The sequence below is a fragment of the Tenebrio molitor genome, chromosome 3 (genome assembly GCF_963966145.1).
Source record: "Tenebrio molitor chromosome 3, icTenMoli1.1, whole genome shotgun sequence".
In the NCBI taxonomy this organism is placed as follows: Eukaryota; Metazoa; Arthropoda; class Insecta; order Coleoptera; family Tenebrionidae; genus Tenebrio; species Tenebrio molitor.
The window spans coordinates 17,011,577-17,029,940 of record NC_091048.1 but is presented as its reverse complement, the minus strand read 5'-3'; the positions used below and the strand labels follow the sequence as shown (position 1 = coordinate 17,029,940).

Here is an 18,364-nt window from a genome sequence, read left to right as displayed (position 1 = left end):
CTCATTTATCTTCAAAATTTGAAAGTATAGATAGGTTAACAACATAAAACAATTTTCTTACAAAATAATGTAGAAGATCAAATAGTTTACATTCTTAACTCCCAACAGAAAAGTCACGATTACCCATGATTGATTGGTGAATCTTGTTACTACGGTTTTTATTTAAGAAGTATAGGGAGCAGAGAATAAATCAACAACTTTTTTGCTTACATTTTGTGGAGTTGTAAAGAAGGTTACGGTGATGTAAGCACTCCGGAAAATGAATTCTGCCGAAAGGCTGAATTTGCAGACTTTTCCTGAAATAAACCATAAAGTCACTTTCTGGTGATGATTTTCGTTTGAAATACGTTTTACGCATCACAAAACGCGAAAGAATAAGGGTGCGCAACGGACCAAGACTCCCGTCGTGTTTCGAATTTATAAGACGTTAGTAGTTCACTAGGACACAGGAAAAAATGACGGATCAAGTTCTAGGCCCCAAAAAACTAAAACTGCTTATTCACGTTTAAATTATTGATTTTTATTGATTTGATCGGAAAGCGTCTTTCCTGTTGACGAGAATGATGCCTCAAGCTGAAATAGTGGGGCAAATGATCATATTTGGAGAATGGTGTCGCGAGCCCGCGAAGACTGGTGAAAGAGTGCATTTAATGTTTTGCCAGCTGTTGGTGATGTCTGGCCGAAACGGTAAATTATATTGCGCGGTTCCAGTGGAGAATTTTTGGTATTTTCTAAAACAGAGGCTCGACTGTGTGTCGGTGCGTGCCACGAATTTTGGAAATTAACGAAGACAATTTAAGGTAAGTGACGTAGAAATAGTTAAAATTGTGCAAAAAATGTAAAATTAAAAATTTTAATGAGCGGGTCACTCCGTAAAAACATAAATAAGTTGTTTACTTGAATATTTTTAAATTCTGCTTTATGCGATATCTAGTTTAATTCCTAGAATTAAAAAAAGCGGAAGTGGAAAATACCTAATAAAATACTTAGAAAAAGTTGATTTTTGTTTAGACGCGTCTACGCTGACGTCTCGTGGTACAGTTCGCAATTCATGTTAAACGAATAACAAAACTCAAACCTGCTGGTGTTATTTTTAGAAGAAGCTACATTAATAATGTATATTTCGGTACAAATAAGTGCAAGAACGATGACCCTGCTGCAGTTAAAACCAAAATCTAAATCCAAGAAATTTGCCATTACAATTGCCTGCGCAATTTACCCGCAGAAATATTTGTCATTACAACGATGTGATGAGCGTGGTTGATAAAAAGAATCACAAATAAAAATATGTTTGACGAAACCTTGAAACATAAACTTCACCGCTCCCAAAACAAAAGAATGACATTTTAATTTATGATCCAATTTTTCACATTTACGCACACCAAAAAATCGGATTAATTGCGCCGAGATATTCCAAAAAAAAAAAAAAAATTGGATCGGACGGCAATAATTAATTAACAACAAACAACCTTGTATTATATTTATAGAAGTATGGGAGTAATACTATGTGACAGGTTGAAAGAACGATTTGAATGTATAGGTATTTGCCAATAAGCGCCAAGTAAAAGTTCTGAGCATTATAATAAGGAAGTTAAGGAATTTCATGTAATATAAGCAGATTTGTTCTGGAAAGTTTGCGTTGAATGAAACTTCAAATTCTAATTAATTTGGGCAAATTGTACTAATCATCTGTACCGCGAATTTAACCGGCACCAAATATGCTAAAAGGAAACCAAATAAAATTCAGAAAGATCTTCACTTGGTAGCAAAGTACAAATCGTGGCCGATGCATAATATGTACATAGTTACGATTTTTTCTCATTGTACCATTTCATACCTACTAAAACATTTAATGGTTAATAATATTGATGCAGCAATGATTGCACAATTTGTACGACCAGCAGCACGTCTGTTGTGGTATTTTTTGAAATTTTACGATCCTTTTATTTAATCCATCGGTTTCAGACATCATAATTCTATAATTTGAGAAAGTAATTTCATTTATAGATTATCTAGTGATGCATAAATTATCACAAAATAATTACGCGGAAATTGTGCTTATGCAGCGCTTATTTTTTGTTATAAGCCAGCTACTCTGGCGTTTTTTTGAGGCGCACAGTGTAATGGAGGCACATTTTCTACAGTCATTAATCCAATCAACAAGGTGGTAATGTTTCTAAGCAGAGACTAATCGTTGTAACGCCCTCAGAGCGTATAATAGTTGAAGATTATCCGGTTGAAAATGATGTTCGTATTGCATGGGTCAGGAAAACGTTCGATAGTCTGAATAGGTACCTACCTACTGTCTCGTATTGCAGGAAACTCCAGTCTGCACGGTTCGTAATTATTGTTCTAACGGTGATGACCGAAGAAGTTTGTTCCACTTCTGTTGACACACTAAACTAACAAACAGACAGTGTAGTTTATATATTAACGGAAATTAGAAGCAACGCTGTGTAAAATGGGAATACAATACCAGCGAGACGAGCAAGATTTAAATAAAAAGAGGAGAGTTACTAACGTGGATAATAAAATCCGATCGGATTAAACGAGGTGAAAGTTATTTTATAACAAGAGCTTACAATAAAACCAATTAAAATTATTAAACAGATCGGTCGGAAAAAATGAAAACACTTTCTCGCTGTCGAAAATTTAAGATTTTTTCTCAATAAATACAATGTAGGTTTCTTACACAATTTTCAGGAATTCTAGCAAATTATTTTGTGTTAATTAATGAGTTTCTCGTAATTATTACACGAGAACCAAGCATCGTCATTGTGAATTATCTAGACATTGTCAATTTGTTACAAAATTATTATGTAGGTGATAGAGATATTTTAATAGTAAAATATTCATTCGATTATTTTAAACAATCGCGACTGTTCACCTAAAACATGCAATAGAAAATGTTGAAATTATTTGAGTAATGTTTTAAGTGCAGATTTCGGCTATTTCATGTTTCTTGCAAGGTGAAATTAAATTTTCACAAATCGATCGATTTCGTATTTTAGAAAATCAATGATGTTTGGTGTAAAGTGAGTATGAAAATTAATATTTCACAAAAAAGAAAATGGATAAAAACATTTAAGTATTATTTTATTTATTTATTTATTATATTCGTAAAAGGTGGAAAGAACCGATATTCAGTAACGGTGTGTTAAAGGTAATGGCTACATTTTTTAACAGCACTATCACACATAATGCATAAAACATTAAAGACACGGCATAAACCAATTACACAACTCTCTGTAACAGTTCATTAGTTTTTCTTGTACCATACAATACGATATTATGTCATTTTTAGAATGGTTTACACGGTTAACAGTTTTGCCGTGGTTTTAATTTCGCCGCTAATCTTTGACAGACGTTTTGAAAAGTTTCAAAAATTATACTAGTCGAATTTAATTTAACTAGATGTAAATACATAGGTACTTATAAATAACATCCAGATTTGTTCTTTGAAATCTGAATTCTTTAACATGAACGTGATACTTTCTTTTTTGAAAAAGACTTTGATCCTAATCCATGAACAAAACTGATCACGATAATGTTAAAAAACTTTGAAATAAAATCCAGCAGTTTATTTGTATCACCGACCGCTTCAAGAAATCTACTGATAATGTTTTTTCGATACTTACATAAAATTTGTATCTAGTGTTCCCTTTGAATACCTGAAAAACGGATATTTTACAAGGAAGAAATGTGATATTTTGCGAGAAGTTAATCACTAAAATAAGTTATACTTACACTTACTGGAGGGAATTCTCAGTTTTTTCAAAAAGTGAAAGTAATAAGTACAAATTTGGAACTAATTAAAATATAAAACAAATTTATATTTTGAAAATTAATTTTAATAAAGAGAAAAGAAGTCGTTTTTGAAGAAAGTATGTCAACGAGTTATTTACACTGAAATCACTCCAAGAAATTTTTTAATAACCCGCAATGTAATTCCGCAAAGCGAAGAAGAGTCGTGCGAGATTTCCAGAAAAATTGCACTACCGTCCTCAATCTTTAATGAGTCGTTCACACGAAGCGTCAATTTAAATGCATTATTGTTTTGTCATAGTTATTGTCATCTCGTTGGTAAAAAAATCAAAAATCGACATCATTAAATAGAAAGCCGTATCCAAAATGACAATAATTTCTACAATATCCTCAAGATTCCATTAATAATTTAATCTTCTTTTGCAGGAGAAAGTCGTCGAATGGAAGAAAAAATATTAGAAGTGAAACTGAAGCCTCTCGACAGCGTGATGTGAGAACAAAAATCCGCGTTGCCCACAGTTTATCATCTTAATTAAATTGTGAATTGAGAATTAGAGTAGAGTGAAGAAACACGTTCTTTCAGACCAGTTGCTAGTGGTTTGTGTTACGGGAAATTTTGTACAGTTACGTAAAAACGACGTGACAAAAAATTTAAAATAGTGTTTTTGTGGCCGAGTTAATTGTGAATTGAAGCCGATGAGTTTTACGTGAGGTGTGCACACAATGACTGTCACAATGGAAAAAAAGAATCATCACCATAGAAAAAGCTCGTGGGATTCCAAGGTAGGTTTGTGCTTGATTTATGGTCATGTAAAGTGGACAAATTTGAATACAATTGCCCTTTATTCTTGCTACCTCGATTTCTGGCACGGTAAATAGGGTTTAAAGAATTAGATCTAATCGTGGATTTTGTTGTGGAATTATGAAGTATATGAAATTGGATGTTTTTCTTTTATTTATTCATGAATTATTCAGAGCTTCATCTTCTTTATAGTGACCTGCTAAAGAGAATCACTGTGGGATCAGAGAACAATAGTTTTTACGGGAAAATTGGGATATGAAGATTTTGACATACACTCACGCTGATTAAAATCAGAAAGTCGCACATTTCTTTCTGATTGAAAAACACAACCAATTATTTTGTTTTGTTGTAGATCCTTTCGCTAAGAACTTTCAAATAATTGTTGCGGACGCCTAATAATTTCATTATTCTTTATTTAATTGAAACTAATTTTTAACATGATCGTGTTCCGTTTATTTAGGAGCATTTTCAATTAGACTGAAATTTTGGTTTTGTCAATAGAAAATAATCACAACCAAGAAATTTCCTGTTTCTTTAAACTTGTTTATGAAAGCTTAGTTAGCTGGACGTACAAGTTCGCTTACAAGAATTAAAAGAGAACATGTATTGAGCGTATTGGTTTTAATCATTAAAAAAAACACCCAAGCTTGTTGAAAAGAGAGTAATTCTGCTGTTACAAAACTGTGCAGCCATGATTTAAAAAAAGAAGTTGATAAATATCATACACTCATACAGTGTGAAAGCGCAAATGATACAAAAATTAAACATTTCCTTTAATTAAAGTAATTACTTACAGCTTTTAACCTAGCCAACATATCTAATTATAAATGTACGAGTATGTTTCATGCACGTAATACAGGTTATCAGTGCTACTTCTTGATAAAATTATTTAAAGGTTAATTGCACAAGTCGCTTGCTTTAGATAATTCACACATGTAGCACTTTTAAAAATATTAGGTTAACATATCTACTTATAATTTCCGGTGAAAGCAGAAATAGATATTTATAATCACTTTTTTTTGAACAGGTGGTCGAACCTAATGGCATTTTTGTTTCTGAAATTTGTGTCAAATCGTACCTAAATTTGAGTAAGAATTTTTTGTTGCATTTTTTAACTGCGTAATATACGGAAACCTAAGTTATTTATGTCACGTTGTATAATACAGATATTAAAGGAGAAGAAAGAAGAAGAAATTAGTAATTATGAATTTTTAAGTCAGTAAAGAAATGAGTGCGCTAAATCGACTTGAAACAACAAAAAATGAGCCCAGTTTTATTATGAACTAAAATTTGTGCATCTACAAATTGTGGATGTATCTGGGATTCATTTAAATTTCCAGTCAAAGTTGGCTTTGAAGAGTCGGTTGTGAACGGATTGCGGATCACGGATCAACTGTTTAAATCTTACGTTTTTACAGTGAGTGGTGCGTTCACAATCGACGCCAATTTTGACCGGAAATTTAAATGAACACCCGATATAAAGAAGCAGAAAAAAAGTTGTATTTTATTAAAAATAAAATATAAATGAAACCCTAATTATCCAAATTTAAAACAGAATAATTCATTTTTCTAATAACATTTTAATACAATAACAACAATAATACCATTCGTATTTGTTTTGTAATAAATAATTTATTATTGTTCATTCCCACCAACTGACACGACATTCAGGCTGGACTTCGTCCCCATTACAGTTGCGGACAATAAAAAATAGTACAACTCTTGCTCAAAATTCGCCAAATATTTAGCTGCTTAAATGAGGCTCTAATTTGTCAGCTAATGTCACCATTAATCATTAGTGTCATTCGTCTACCAACTAACATTTACCACCTAACCTATTTCTAGACGTTTGGCATAAATCACAATGTCAAAAAAAAACCCGAATTGTACGATGTAAAAAAAGTGTACGGTTTTTTATTGTCCGCAACTGTACGAGTACAGCTACCAAGTAATAACGAGCAAATAGATAAAGCATGTGAACTAATGACAACCTTCAAATCCTAGTCCAGTTTAACTGCAGACCATCCATTTGTTACTCAAGTAATACAGGGTGACTTTGAAAGTTGTGTAGATATTTTAACCAGTGATAGAACTCCACAATAGGTAACGATTGAGCCAATAATACCTTGTACAATTTTTTATATTTTTCGAAAAAAAGTTTTTCAAAAAAAGTTTGGGAACCACTGAATTTTATGGAAAAAACCTCAATTTATATCACAAATGGTTTTCACCAACCTGGAAAAACCAAAGGATATATCCCAGTGCACGAGCCTTTGTAAACGTTGTGCAGCATCTTCGCGATTTTGAGCGTTTCGAAATGAATAAGCGTGATCTTGGCCGCCAACGAGAAGGTCGCATTCTAGTGCAGAAGAAATTCCTCATCAAATCCAAGAGCGTCACTTCCAGCAGTCATTTTCAATTAACATGTGGGTTGGGATTGTTGAAAATCACCTCATAGGTTCGTATATCTTACCTCGCCGTTTGAGTGGAGACGGTTATCTTCAATTTTTAAACGAAGTTTAAATTATCCGAATTACTCGAGGGCGATTCGACGAGAAATGTGGTACCTTCACGATGGTGCACCGCCTCATTACGTTCAAAACGCCGCTCAAGAAATCCCTGAAAACAGGCAATCTGAATCGACTTCTTTGATGTTTAATTTGATGCTTTTACCCATAATTAGTCTTTTTACTTTTGTTGTTTTCTGAATAAGTTGCAGTTTTATCATATTTTTACTAATTTCATCAAAAATTCATGATGAAACTTAAAAACTACTTTAACGATAAAAATCAAACATACCTCGAATGACAGAAAATGTTGACATTTTAGGTTGGTCGTACTCCCAAACAAACTAATTGTTTGATTCTCTTGTAAACCATTAACATTTGTTTAAGGCAAGTTGTGTTGTTTTGCCTTCTTTTAACACGTACCACGTCAGGTTAAAATATCTTTCAAAATCAGACTGTATTTATTGATACTGTCGGACTGTCCAGAACACTTAAGAACAATAAGACAGGTCCCTAACGTTAGGTCGTCAGCTAAAGTTGTCAGAATCTGTTTCATTTTTTATTTTTGTGTAAGAAAGTTACACAAAATATTCACTTATGCGAATGAGTTATTTATTGCGTATTAGTGTATCGATTTTGATGGTTTGGGACAAATCAGTGTATGAAACATCTAAATCCCGTGTACTGATGTGATTTATCTCGATTGTGCTTCTTGAATGGACGCCACTTGCTCCATCCACTTCTGAGAGAATTGCAAAATGCCTCTTACGCCAAGTTCCAAAGTGTACAGCATTTTGGCAAGACAAAACCATTAGGTAAACTACAACTCAGAATGTAGTTTTTTCATCGATTTTCGAGAAATAATTTTGAACAAAATTGTGACTACACTACATATTTCGTTTATACATTTTGTTATAATTAATTACTTTTTTTATTCGACACTGTCAGAATTTGAAAATTTTCTCCTATGTGAACGGATTTTGATAAATGTCACAACTTGTCCAAACGAAACGTCAAGCTATAGTATTGCCGTTATAACTTTTTATCTGCTCCGCCCACTAAAATTGACCAATCAGAATCAAAGCCAGATTCAATCTGTACAACTTTTCATCACATTTGCCACGTAAAAAAGTTAAGGTTAGAATTTTGCTGTCAAGTCCACAATTATTGTTTTTAGGTTCTAAAAAATAAAATGTCATTAAGACAATTCGAATGTCGGAAATTTTTACTGTGTAAATCAGATCGTCTTAACAACCTATTTGATTGGTAACTAAGAAAATGAAATGGGCGGGGCAGATAAAATGTTACGTTGTCCTTAGTATAATTTTAAAGGTTTTAAGCGATTTGGAGCCTTTAAGAGGCTCGTCGAACAAAAAAACGTTGTATTCAACTCGTTCCTGTGTAAATTGCCGACAAGTTTCATCGAACCGACATTTTTTTTTTTTTGATATGCAGTAAAATCAAGTGCAGAGAGTACTTACATAAAAACTTTTTTTTCTTTATTGCAACAGATTCAGGTTGAGCTCTTTAAAAAAATTATTCACACTGCCTACAAATCTAGTAGAAATACTTATAATTGAATATACGTATCAAAATTTAGGACAGGACAGATTAAAATGAAACATTCTTATTTTATGACTAATAATACAATATTTGATTATTAAATTTTTTGCTTAAACTCATGAAAAAAATTGGGGTCTATTTTTTATATTATAATAATTAAGCATGACACTCTGTCACATTGTGCCACAGTAAATTAGTGCAAATAACATGTTGCAAAGCAAATTAATCGACTAAATATAGGAAATATTTTTTTTTAATATTTAAGGTCATTTACTTACCTACGTAGACATAGTTAAATAATTTTTAACCTTGAAATTGACATAACGGATCACAAGGACGCTTTTAGATTGATACATTCTAATAACAATATATTGTTATTTTATTCGGAACTGAAAGTAGTTCACATATATTATTCAGAAAAAATAATTTATAAATTGTACAAAAAGAAACAACAGATTTCCATTTTTATTTTATTACCCAAATGCTCATTAAACAATCTCTTTTAGAAGAGTAATTTTTTCATTCACTTTTGCCAGCCGTGGTATTTTACCATAAGAGTCTGACATTTAAGGATTGCATACGATTGTTCCTTAATAGTTAATAAACCTGCTATTAGAAAGTCTGCCGTTCTTGTTTCTACATTCTTGACTTAAAAACAATATTCTCGGTTTACAAATCTGTAGGAAATTTCAAACGAGATTTAGTACAAACGATAGATAATCATGATCGAAAAAGATCAATGACAAGCACCTTTTCGGTAGTTCATGGTCCAAGAGTAACATATTCAAATATAATTGCAGCAAAGAACATGTTAAATGTCACTTCAACAGAATGAGACTACAGTTTTTAGTGTGAAATAATCATTCACAGAACGTTAACCAAAGAAATTGATTAATTACAAGTCGTACTTGCGAGACATTTATTGTTGCAGCCAATATAATTACACCCAGACCTACTGACGTGGAATAATTATAGACCACTAACCGATTATTTTAAATTTCTCCTATAATTCCGCAAAGATTTACAGCATGAGTTTAACTGAGAAATGTGCGACGAAATTCTCTCCGATCCGTAAGTCATTGACTGTTTTCGTTGATGTTTAGTAGGTTAATGTGTTAAACAACAATCATCACTTTAAATACCGTTAAGTTTAATGTAGGCAGCCAACTCGTATGTTAATTTACCGTCGTTTGCATTAACACCAGGATAAATTCATTACAGCCACTGAAAATTAAACAAGGAAAAAATGTTTTCGCTATAAACGAACACTATTAGGTGGTAATGATCATCAGCAATTAAAATCTCCTCTCATCTCGCAATGTATCTACCTATGCATCTGAATTTTAAATTACCATAAAGACCTATATAAGCTCATCTTTAACGTATGCCTGCAGTCGAGATTTATTCAAAGACTGTAAGGTACTAGTGTTCGTGTCCACAATCAAGCCTAACAATTCGTTTCCTTTTCTTTCAGATGTCCGTTAGTACCATTAGTACCGGACCAAGACATTTCCGACGATCTCCAAGTTCGATTTTATCGTCAGACTCGGATATCCGTTTCACAAGGAAAAAACTAACTTCACAATACCGATGCGGCTGTTGCATTATTGCAACTTTCCTGCTGCTTCTGCTCGTTGCAGCTGCCGCTGTCTACATAGCGTGTAAGTATCGATTAATAAGGAAGAAATGATAATTTTATTGGTGTCATTACGTGTTTGTTATTGTAATAATTGCGGAGCATGTAGAGCATAGCAAAAATGATACATATTTATGTGTAATTATTTACATTAACTGTATTGTGTTTTGTTGTCCTTGACTGGCACTCCTCTTAACACTAAAGAATGCTTTCTAGACGAGGAAGAATGTCAGGTGTTGTAAGCGATAAACTGTAACACTAGTCGTAATTAATTCAAGGAGTAATAGTCTTTGTTTTATTTAAAGTCGATGTTTAGGTAACTTTGTCTTTGCAGATACATATTTCATGCCGGAATCTCCTCCAGAACAGGTTTTTAGAGCTACGTTTAGAGTAATCAAAGGTGACTCATTTTCACCGGAACTAACAGACACAAACAATACCAAATTCAAAAATCGGTCGAGAAACTACAGTGAAAGACTGAATTTGTTATTCAGAAGGAGTCCAGTTAGTCATGGATTTATGGGTACAGAAGTACTCGCGCTCGATGGGTAAATAGATTTCTTGACAGAATTCCAGCAGTAGTAAAAATACTTTTTAGGACGGACGGCAAAGATTTGGTTGTACATTTTAACATCCACATAGATCCGTCATACACGATAGTCAAAGCAAAAGACGTGGAGAAAATTTTGGCCAAGGAAGTAATTCTGGAAGAGTCGCTCTTTTTTCAAAATTTAACCATTGACGCTAACAGTTTAGAAGTGAAATCGGTGGACGTAATTCTCGAAAGTACCACGACACCTTTGCCTTCAACTGTTGTCTCTCAGGCTGTCACCCAAACCCCCACCCCACCGCGCAAATGTTTCCCCCTTCAGCTCAAATACTGTTCGAAATTAAGTTACAACATCACGACGTACCCGAATCTCATGGGTCACAGAAACATCAAAGAAGTCAAAGATGACGTTATAACGTTTCGCGAACTTGTCGACGCCGAGTGTTACAGACATGCATACGAATTCATCTGTCAGATACTTCAACCCTCGTGCATCAAGGGCGACGATCAGGACGAGATGGTTCTGCCCTGTCGCAATTTCTGCAGGGACTTCATGGCAGGCTGTGGGGGGCGGCTATCCGAAAAGATCAAAGAAGTACTGGATTGCAGCAAATTTCCAGAATACAGCTGTGCGACAAAACCAGGTATGATCGTACCGTTAATCGAAGTAAAAGTTGTATAATAACGGAGCATTTTTTGTACTGTCGCAGGTTGCGTCGAGGAGTTGCAGTCACGTGCGTTGTCTCCACGTGTCTGCGATGGTGTAATCGATTGCCAGGATTTGTCCGACGAGAGATCGTGCTCATACTGCACGAAGGATCATCTTCATTGCGGCGTTGGACGCAGTTGTATCCGCTTGAACCAACGCTGCGATGGGCGGAAGGACTGCCCAGACGGCAGTGACGAGCGCGCGTGTTGTAAGGATTTATTTTATTCTAGTCAATGGTTCATAATCACTTCATACTAAAAAATGTTGCAGGTAACATGTTGCCAATTGTTGCCTTGATATAAGGCCGCCTTTAGATCTGTTTCCCCATTTACCAAGTATTGAAAAGTTTTTTAATCATATTTACTTCAGTATTTAACTGTCAATTTAATTAGAAATGTCAAAATCAATCAATCAAACTTAATTTTTAATATACCGGGTGATCAAGAAGGACTGTTTGAGTTGGTAATACCGAATTTTATTTTTAAATAGCCGCATCATTGACAAGTAACGTTTGACATTTCAAATTACATTAAACATGCTCGTGAATCTGCTCGAAAGCCTAGAAAAAGTGTTAATTTATGTTTAGGGCCAAATTTCAAGTTTAATCTCTCTTTACCGTTAATTTTTACTCTCATCATAACCTACCATTTTGTCGCTATTAAGATATCTGTCAAATAAATCCACAAAACATATCCAGTTGCAGTGCTCCAAATAGCCGAATAAAAAAATGTTCATAATTGTATTGTCAACTCAAACAGACCTTCTTGATCACCCGTATAATTTTTAGAGACTGACATTGCAAAATAGTATATTATGATACGAGTCTTATAAGAAGCATTTTATCGCACGCACGGGTTTAGAGCACGACGAGCGTAGCGAGAAGTGCTCTAAAGGATAAACGAGATGTCATACAGTATTTTTTCTACTTTGCCACTTTTTCAATGAAAAAAAATAATTTAAAATATAAAACCGTTAAAGTTGAAGGATTCCACTCAAGGTCACGTCTGCGGTCTGCCGCGACACCACAGTATCCGTCAATATTAAAAAATTAAATTTCACTGTTTTTAGTATTATTATTATATCACGCCTTTTCGTATTACGATACGCAAAACAGTATCGTAATAGCATCAGTACGAACCCAAAGTAGAAAAAATTATGTATGCAACGCGTGTATAAAGCGCTATTTTTTACTCGTAGGATTAAAACACCCGTTGCGTTCGTGTGTATAAACTTCCCACTTAAAAAATTCGAAGAATACGTTGCATAAAAAACTATTACCTACAATGAATTAAAAATTCACTTTAAATTTTATATTCTTACAGTTAACGCAATACGAAGATTGCTCTTTACATTTTTTAACAATAGTGAATAGTCACTTAATACAATCAATTTTTTTCGTTATGTTGCGCTTTTAAAATTAACCTTAATTCTTAATTAATAGTCTTCGTAAAGAACGGACAATTTTAGAATTAAGCGACTATTACACACTATTACTCCTACTGCAATAAAATAATGGTCGTTATTACTTTAATTTTTTCATTATCTTCCCACTGGCCAGCATTGATTACCGTTCCAAACAAAGAACGATCATTATTTGAAGCATTTCTCTTTCATTTTAGTTACTGTAAATGATGTAATTTCAGTGAGCCTAACCCCGAGCGTTGAAAATACAAGAAAAGTCGAAATCGTGACGCCACACCTCACGCGGTACCACTCGGAAGGATTTGTGGCTTTCAACGAAAAGGGCGAGATCGGAAAGTTATGCACCGAAAACTTGAACCACAGCGTTCCCGTTAATAAAACAACTGAAGTTCTGCACACTGTGGCGTCATCCTTGTGTAAAACATTGTCCTACCAGTAAATTAAATTAAACAATATCCTGCTCCGTCGCTAATCGATTGTTTCCAGAAACATTTTGTCAGTTCGAGTGGAAAAAGACCTGGAAAATAACATGTCTTATGTGAGCATGAAAGATCCGTTAGCCCCCGAAATTAGTTTCGTGCGGTCACCGTGTTTCAGTAAACAGGTTCTCAAAGTGGCCTGTTCAAATTTAGGTAATGATGATTCGAGCTGTATTTTTCAAAAATATAATCTAATTTCAACAGAATGTGGGATCCAAACCGTTATTGGTGAACCAGCTCTATCCAAGATGGCGTCTCATGGCGACTGGCCTTGGCATGTGGCTCTTTTCAAAGAAGACGTACACATTTGTGACGGCACTTTAATATCGTCGGAATGGGTGGTAACCACTACCTCTTGTTTCCAAGGACAACCGAAAGCCGAATGGACGGCTCGATTCGGTTCGGTTCGGTTACTCAGCACTTCACCGTGGGAACAAGAACGCCGAATAGTCGGCATGGTCAAGTCTCCAGTGGAAGGTAGCACGATTGCAATGGTGAAACTAGATCAGAACATACTTTTCAACGATTTCGTGCGGCCTATTTGCTTACCTGACGATGGCTTCTCTTTAAAACCTAAAGTTGAATTGGACTGTAACACATTGGGTTGGGCTCGGAATCGAGAACAGTTGCAAAGAATTCAAGTGAAAATCACGTCAATGGAAAAATGTGAGAACGTCAGTATTTCCACGGTCAACAGCCTTTGCACTGAAACGTACTATGGAAAAAATGATTGTAACGTAAGTACCTAGTTCACTTCTGAGCAAACGGTCGTGTTGAGTTCATTTTTATTATAGGAAGAAGAGTTTGCTGGCAGTCCAATGGTTTGTCACAACTCGAATACCAAGAGTTGGACTTTAGTGGGCATAACTAACTGGAGAATAGCCTGTTCTAATAACAGTGTTCAAAGGCCTAGAATGTACGACAAAGTCACATCGAACATTAACTGGATTCGGGACACAATGAAAGCCGTTAATTCTTGAAATTTTGAATTGGATAAGCTGCGAAACCAAGTGCCAATTAAATTTCATGTTGACCTAAGAGACTGAAGTTGTGAACAGATTTGACATGCTTATGTGTTTGTGACATTAATTAAGACTTAACAAAAGTACATACAACTGTACTATTTTAATTATTTGTGAGACTATTTTTTATTACTATGTAAAGAGAAATGAAAGTTAATATTTTGCTAAGATGTTATTATGATTTTAAAATTAAAATTTTAACAGTTCTTATTTATTTATGACAGTGACGTTGATTCTATTTCGGATTTTTACTTTAAATGTGTCCTCGTAGATGTGTTAACGCATAACGGGAAAATTCAAACATGCAAAATGTGTTATTAAAACAATACTAAGTTACACTAGTTTTTTCGAATTTTAATGTTGTTGTTATCCCCCATCAGCGCAGTTGGTAGCTTGCAAAGACGTCACACGTTTACAGCAGGATTCAGACGAAATATTTACCAAATAATTTAGTAATAAACGAAAACATATCAGCAAATCTTATGGTAAGGATATTTTGATTCAAAGTGAGTGGGTGTGTCCAATGTCAAAATTTTCTTATCAAGGCGGGGTGACTAATGATTGTGGATATTTGATTTAGAAAATTGTAATGGCATTACCATACATATATTTAAGAATGATTTGGCATTAAGTAAATATATAAATAGTTGTTAGTTTACTGCTAAAAAGTTGTGGAATATTTTGTTTATTGGTTTGGGGCTTGGATTTTTATGGGTAATCTATGCAACACACATAACACCTGTGTATAAAGATCTGCTGCAGTATACATACTAACTAAGATACAGCTTCTTTAGCAATCTGCTATCTATTTAATAATTTGTTTTCTATTTTTCGTTGTGATAAGTAAATATTACAAACTTTTAGCTTCTTGTGTGTCGTCGTGTTAATAAAAGAGTTTTTCGAGCTTGTTCAAATATGGACGCCCTTTCAAATTTGTCGTTTATTGAAGTAAAAGATACAAAAAACCCTACTACTTTACTGAACGAATGGATAGCAGAGGGCAAACAGTGGGGCGCACATTCATCACTAATGAATTTAGCCACGTCAACAAAGTAAGTTAAATAAGTGATGTGATACAAAGCAGATGATAATAAAACAATCTTTATGTGATAAAGAAGTGGAAAGGTCAGCAATAGAACTGCAGTCATAAGAGAAATTATGGCAGATGCATCATTAGCTTTCGTAGCACAAGAGCGTAGTAATAAAATCAAAGAGATCGTAAGATTCCCATTAATTTTTAGATTCATTTTTAAAAATAAAAAAAATTATAGAATGAAAACCCACAAGTAGCGGCTACCATCTTGCTAATTTATAATAAAAGCGAGGAGAAAATTACAAGACAAGTAAGTGAAAAATGTTAATAAATAAATACCCATTTATATTCAATTTAAAACAGATAAGATTAACGGGAATTGCAGAAAGACTTTCCGCAGAACAGTGCAAACTTTATTTTGAAAAAGAGAGTCTTTCAGCAAAAATCCGTTCCTGGATATGTCAAGACTGTAGGACAGTTGATTGGAACGAATTAAAAATGAAACACGATCAGTTACTGAAGGAAGTTGTAGAAAATAAAAAAGTACTTGAAATGCCGGATACTCAGTATATAGAACATGAAATATTATGTAAAAGTACTTGTATATATTTTTTATTTTTAGAATGGCCTATAAAATTGTTCCCTACGAAATTGATTTCTATTCTTCAGTTGGTGATCAAATCGCCGATAGAATATTATTCAAACGTGCCAAATCACCGGAATGGACATATGAAAGATTGATGGCATAATTTAGCTAGTAAAATGTATTATCTTACTAACATAATTAACAAAATTATAATCAAAAGAACGACAATTATTATTATTATAAATTTTGTCTGCAAATAAAAGGATTAAAAATGTTGGACTAGATTTTGAATATATCTTTTACCTTCAAGTATTTTCTCTTGGACCTCCTAACAGCTCCCAAATCAACAGCGCCGATATAATTAGTCGCGGATTGCGCTTGATATTCAATCCTATCTACCAGCTCTTGCTAAAATTTTAACTCAGATTATTAACAAATCAAAAATTCATGCTGTATCATACTTGACTGTCAATTATTATGGACATTTGCACAAACAAATCGCGCACTTCCGTTAGCATTCGTTCGATTTGCAGCAACTGCTGATGCCGTTCCTCCACGCTAGCCAAAATGCGTTTAGCTTCTGCTGTCTCAGCTAAAATCTATAAAATTTTACAATTACAAACTCGACTGTGCTATTTGATACTGACATTTTCTGTGAAAAGTTGAATGTCGGTGCCTTCTTCCAACAGTAACGCAACTTCCTCATCCGTCACCTGGAAATAGCCTTTAGCCTGCAGTTGCGATTTTATTATTTGTTTCTGGATAGATTTATAATTCTCAAGTAACTTATTATTGTCCAGGAAAGCTTTTTCAAACCGTTTTTTTAATGTATCGTACTGTATATTTTTTATTCTTCCTTCTGCGGATTCCACCGTTATTCCTTTAATTTCGCTATCCACTTCTTTCAGTTTATTTGAAATTTGCTGTGCCACGCTCGTATTGTTTTGAAAAAATGATTTCAATTTCTCTTCGACATCTGAAAAATGTGATATGAGTCATCTCAAAATTTCTCTTTTAGAAAGTGACCTTTTTGGTTGTACTTCATGTCTTCTAGCCTTTGTAAAAATATTCGAACGTCTTGATTGTTTTTCTCGATTTGTTTTATCCATTGTCCAATAACTTCCGCCCTTTCAAAAGTTTCTCGTAACTGTTTACTTTTATATTCGCTGTCATTCTGGGTGTTATTCTATTTGTTAAGGCGTTGTAATGATAACGAGAACATTCCACATTTTAATTTATACTCACGTTTTCTATTCCAATAGTCACCTTCTGATTATTATCTCCACGTTCATTTTGATGCTACAAATTTACATAATAAAAATGTACAGACAGTTTTGATTACAATAAAAGGATGTTTTACCCGCTTAAGTTCGCTGAGCCTATCTTTAACCATTGTAATTTATTTTTACGATAACGGTTCTTATCAGTAATTTTTTTTCAAGGCTTATGAAATACACGTCCAATCCCACTACAGTATATCACAGGTATAGGTATGTACACCCACTACAGATAAGTTGTATAATAACAGATTGATATTTATCCGTTCAAAAAAATGATGGCAATTATATCTCAAATCAATAAAAAATCTTTTATTTTCTTTCAGTTTTTACTTCCAACTGACGAATATTATTTTCATAAACAATAAACAGTTGACCACTTTATTTATTTACTGATGATTTACTTCAACTAATGGCCATCATAAACACAAATGTTTTAGGTACTGTAATGTTTCGAAAATCACTCATTTTTTCCCACGGAAAAAATGTTACCAAAAAGAGCAAATATTTTAAAAAAGAAAACATTCAATAATGATCCTACTTTGTTTTTTTTTTTTGGTGGTTTAATTGAGGTTCTACGAGAGGCCGCACTGACACACTTCACTGAGGTTTTATTTAACAAGGAACATTTTTTGATTGAATTTGGTCCAAACAAAACTTATTTATACTTTAATAAGTTATTTAATGTTTTAAGGCACTCGAGACATCTGCTTCTCGCTGCAGCAAAATGTTGTATTTGGATTACAACTGACCTTAGGAACTTTGGTTATCGGAATAGTAAATAACGTTATCTAAAAGAATAACATTATTTTGGGGTAGCTTTGATAACAATTTTTTCCTCAATATTTCAAAAATTTCAGCCGTCATATTGTGATAATCTAATTTAACATCTCCGACATTTTTTGTTGACAGAAGCAGAACAAATTTGTTTAAGATGTTATTACGTTATTAGTCCTGAAAGAGACAGATTTTGTAGAGAAAATATAAGAGATCAACAACTAGATAGGATTAGT

The 18,364-nt window shown here is 33.7% G+C and overlaps 3 protein-coding genes and 1 long non-coding RNA gene across 5 annotated transcripts; 2 read left to right on the top strand and 2 right to left on the bottom strand.

Moving 5' to 3' along the window:
- Nucleotides 1–97: 97 nt before the first annotated feature.
- Nucleotides 98–9,524, bottom strand: LOC138126744 (uncharacterized). Its single transcript, XR_011157941.1, has 4 exons — nucleotides 5,362–9,524; nucleotides 3,639–3,671; nucleotides 2,300–2,402; nucleotides 98–296 (listed from the first exon to the last, which is right to left on the bottom strand). It is a non-coding gene; the product is annotated as an uncharacterized lncRNA (long non-coding RNA).
- Nucleotides 609–16,358, top strand: LOC138126741 (atrial natriuretic peptide-converting enzyme). 2 transcript variants are annotated; one of them, XM_069042516.1, is made up of 11 exons: nucleotides 609–800; nucleotides 4,192–4,548; nucleotides 10,112–10,298; nucleotides 10,608–10,821; nucleotides 10,872–11,467; nucleotides 11,534–11,740; nucleotides 13,176–13,389; nucleotides 13,441–13,586; nucleotides 13,638–14,170; nucleotides 14,228–14,940; nucleotides 16,111–16,358. In XM_069042516.1, the coding sequence occupies exons 2-10, from the start codon at nucleotides 4,489–4,491 to the stop codon at nucleotides 14,411–14,413; spliced, it is 2,343 nt and encodes a 780-aa protein (XP_068898617.1). In that variant the 5' UTR covers nucleotides 609–800; nucleotides 4,192–4,488; the 3' UTR covers nucleotides 14,414–14,940; nucleotides 16,111–16,358. The 2 variants fall into 2 exon arrangements, with proteins under 2 accessions (XP_068898617.1, XP_068898618.1); XM_069042517.1 differs by lacking the exons at nucleotides 609–800; nucleotides 4,192–4,548; nucleotides 16,111–16,358 and adding an exon at nucleotides 9,654–9,708 and having other exon boundaries at nucleotides 14,228–14,661.
- On the top strand, nucleotides 15,103–16,358 carry LOC138126743 (uncharacterized). Its single transcript, XM_069042519.1, has 4 exons — nucleotides 15,103–15,507; nucleotides 15,571–15,673; nucleotides 15,727–15,798; nucleotides 15,852–16,358. Exons 1-4 carry the CDS (start codon nucleotides 15,371–15,373, stop codon nucleotides 16,227–16,229), a joined length of 690 nt encoding a protein of 229 aa, XP_068898620.1. The 5' UTR covers nucleotides 15,103–15,370; the 3' UTR covers nucleotides 16,230–16,358.
- LOC138126742 (syntaxin-1A-like) lies at nucleotides 16,085–18,070 on the bottom strand. The gene is made up of 7 exons (XM_069042518.1): nucleotides 17,435–18,070; nucleotides 17,320–17,373; nucleotides 17,101–17,260; nucleotides 16,722–17,050; nucleotides 16,536–16,673; nucleotides 16,378–16,482; nucleotides 16,085–16,324 (listed from the first exon to the last, which is right to left on the bottom strand). Exons 1-7 carry the CDS (start codon nucleotides 17,465–17,467, stop codon nucleotides 16,256–16,258), a joined length of 888 nt encoding a protein of 295 aa, XP_068898619.1. The 5' UTR covers nucleotides 17,468–18,070; the 3' UTR covers nucleotides 16,085–16,255.
- Between the last annotated feature and the right edge of the window lie 294 nt (nucleotides 18,071–18,364).

What these genes read in the sequence shown, in the direction of transcription:
- LOC138126741 (XM_069042516.1), top strand. Translation starts at nt 4,489, where the DNA reads ATGACTGTCACAATGGAAAAAAAGAATCATCACCATAGAAAAAGCTCG. An exon ending in TGCCGCTGTCTACATAGCGT is followed by an intron (nt 10,299 to 10,607) that starts GTAAGTATCGAT and finishes TTGTCTTTGCAG; the next exon opens with ATACATATTTCATGCCGGAA. An exon ending in GAAGTACTCGCGCTCGATGG is followed by an intron (nt 10,822 to 10,871) that starts GTAAATAGATTT and finishes AATACTTTTTAG; the next exon opens with GACGGACGGCAAAGATTTGG.
- LOC138126743 (XM_069042519.1), top strand. Translation starts at nt 15,371, where the DNA reads ATGGACGCCCTTTCAAATTTGTCGTTTATTGAAGTAAAAGATACAAAA. An exon ending in AATTTAGCCACGTCAACAAA is followed by an intron (nt 15,508 to 15,570) that starts GTAAGTTAAATA and finishes TATGTGATAAAG; the next exon opens with AAGTGGAAAGGTCAGCAATA. An exon ending in AGGAGAAAATTACAAGACAA is followed by an intron (nt 15,799 to 15,851) that starts GTAAGTGAAAAA and finishes AATTTAAAACAG; the next exon opens with ATAAGATTAACGGGAATTGC.
- LOC138126742 (XM_069042518.1), bottom strand. Translation starts at nt 17,467, where the DNA reads ATGGTTAAAGATAGGCTCAGCGAACTTAAGCGG. An exon ending in GGCTCAGCGAACTTAAGCGG is followed by an intron (nt 17,374 to 17,434) that starts GTAAAACATCCT and finishes GTAAATTTGTAG; the next exon opens with CATCAAAATGAACGTGGAGA. An exon ending in CATGAAGTACAACCAAAAAG is followed by an intron (nt 17,051 to 17,100) that starts GTCACTTTCTAA and finishes CACATTTTTCAG; the next exon opens with ATGTCGAAGAGAAATTGAAA.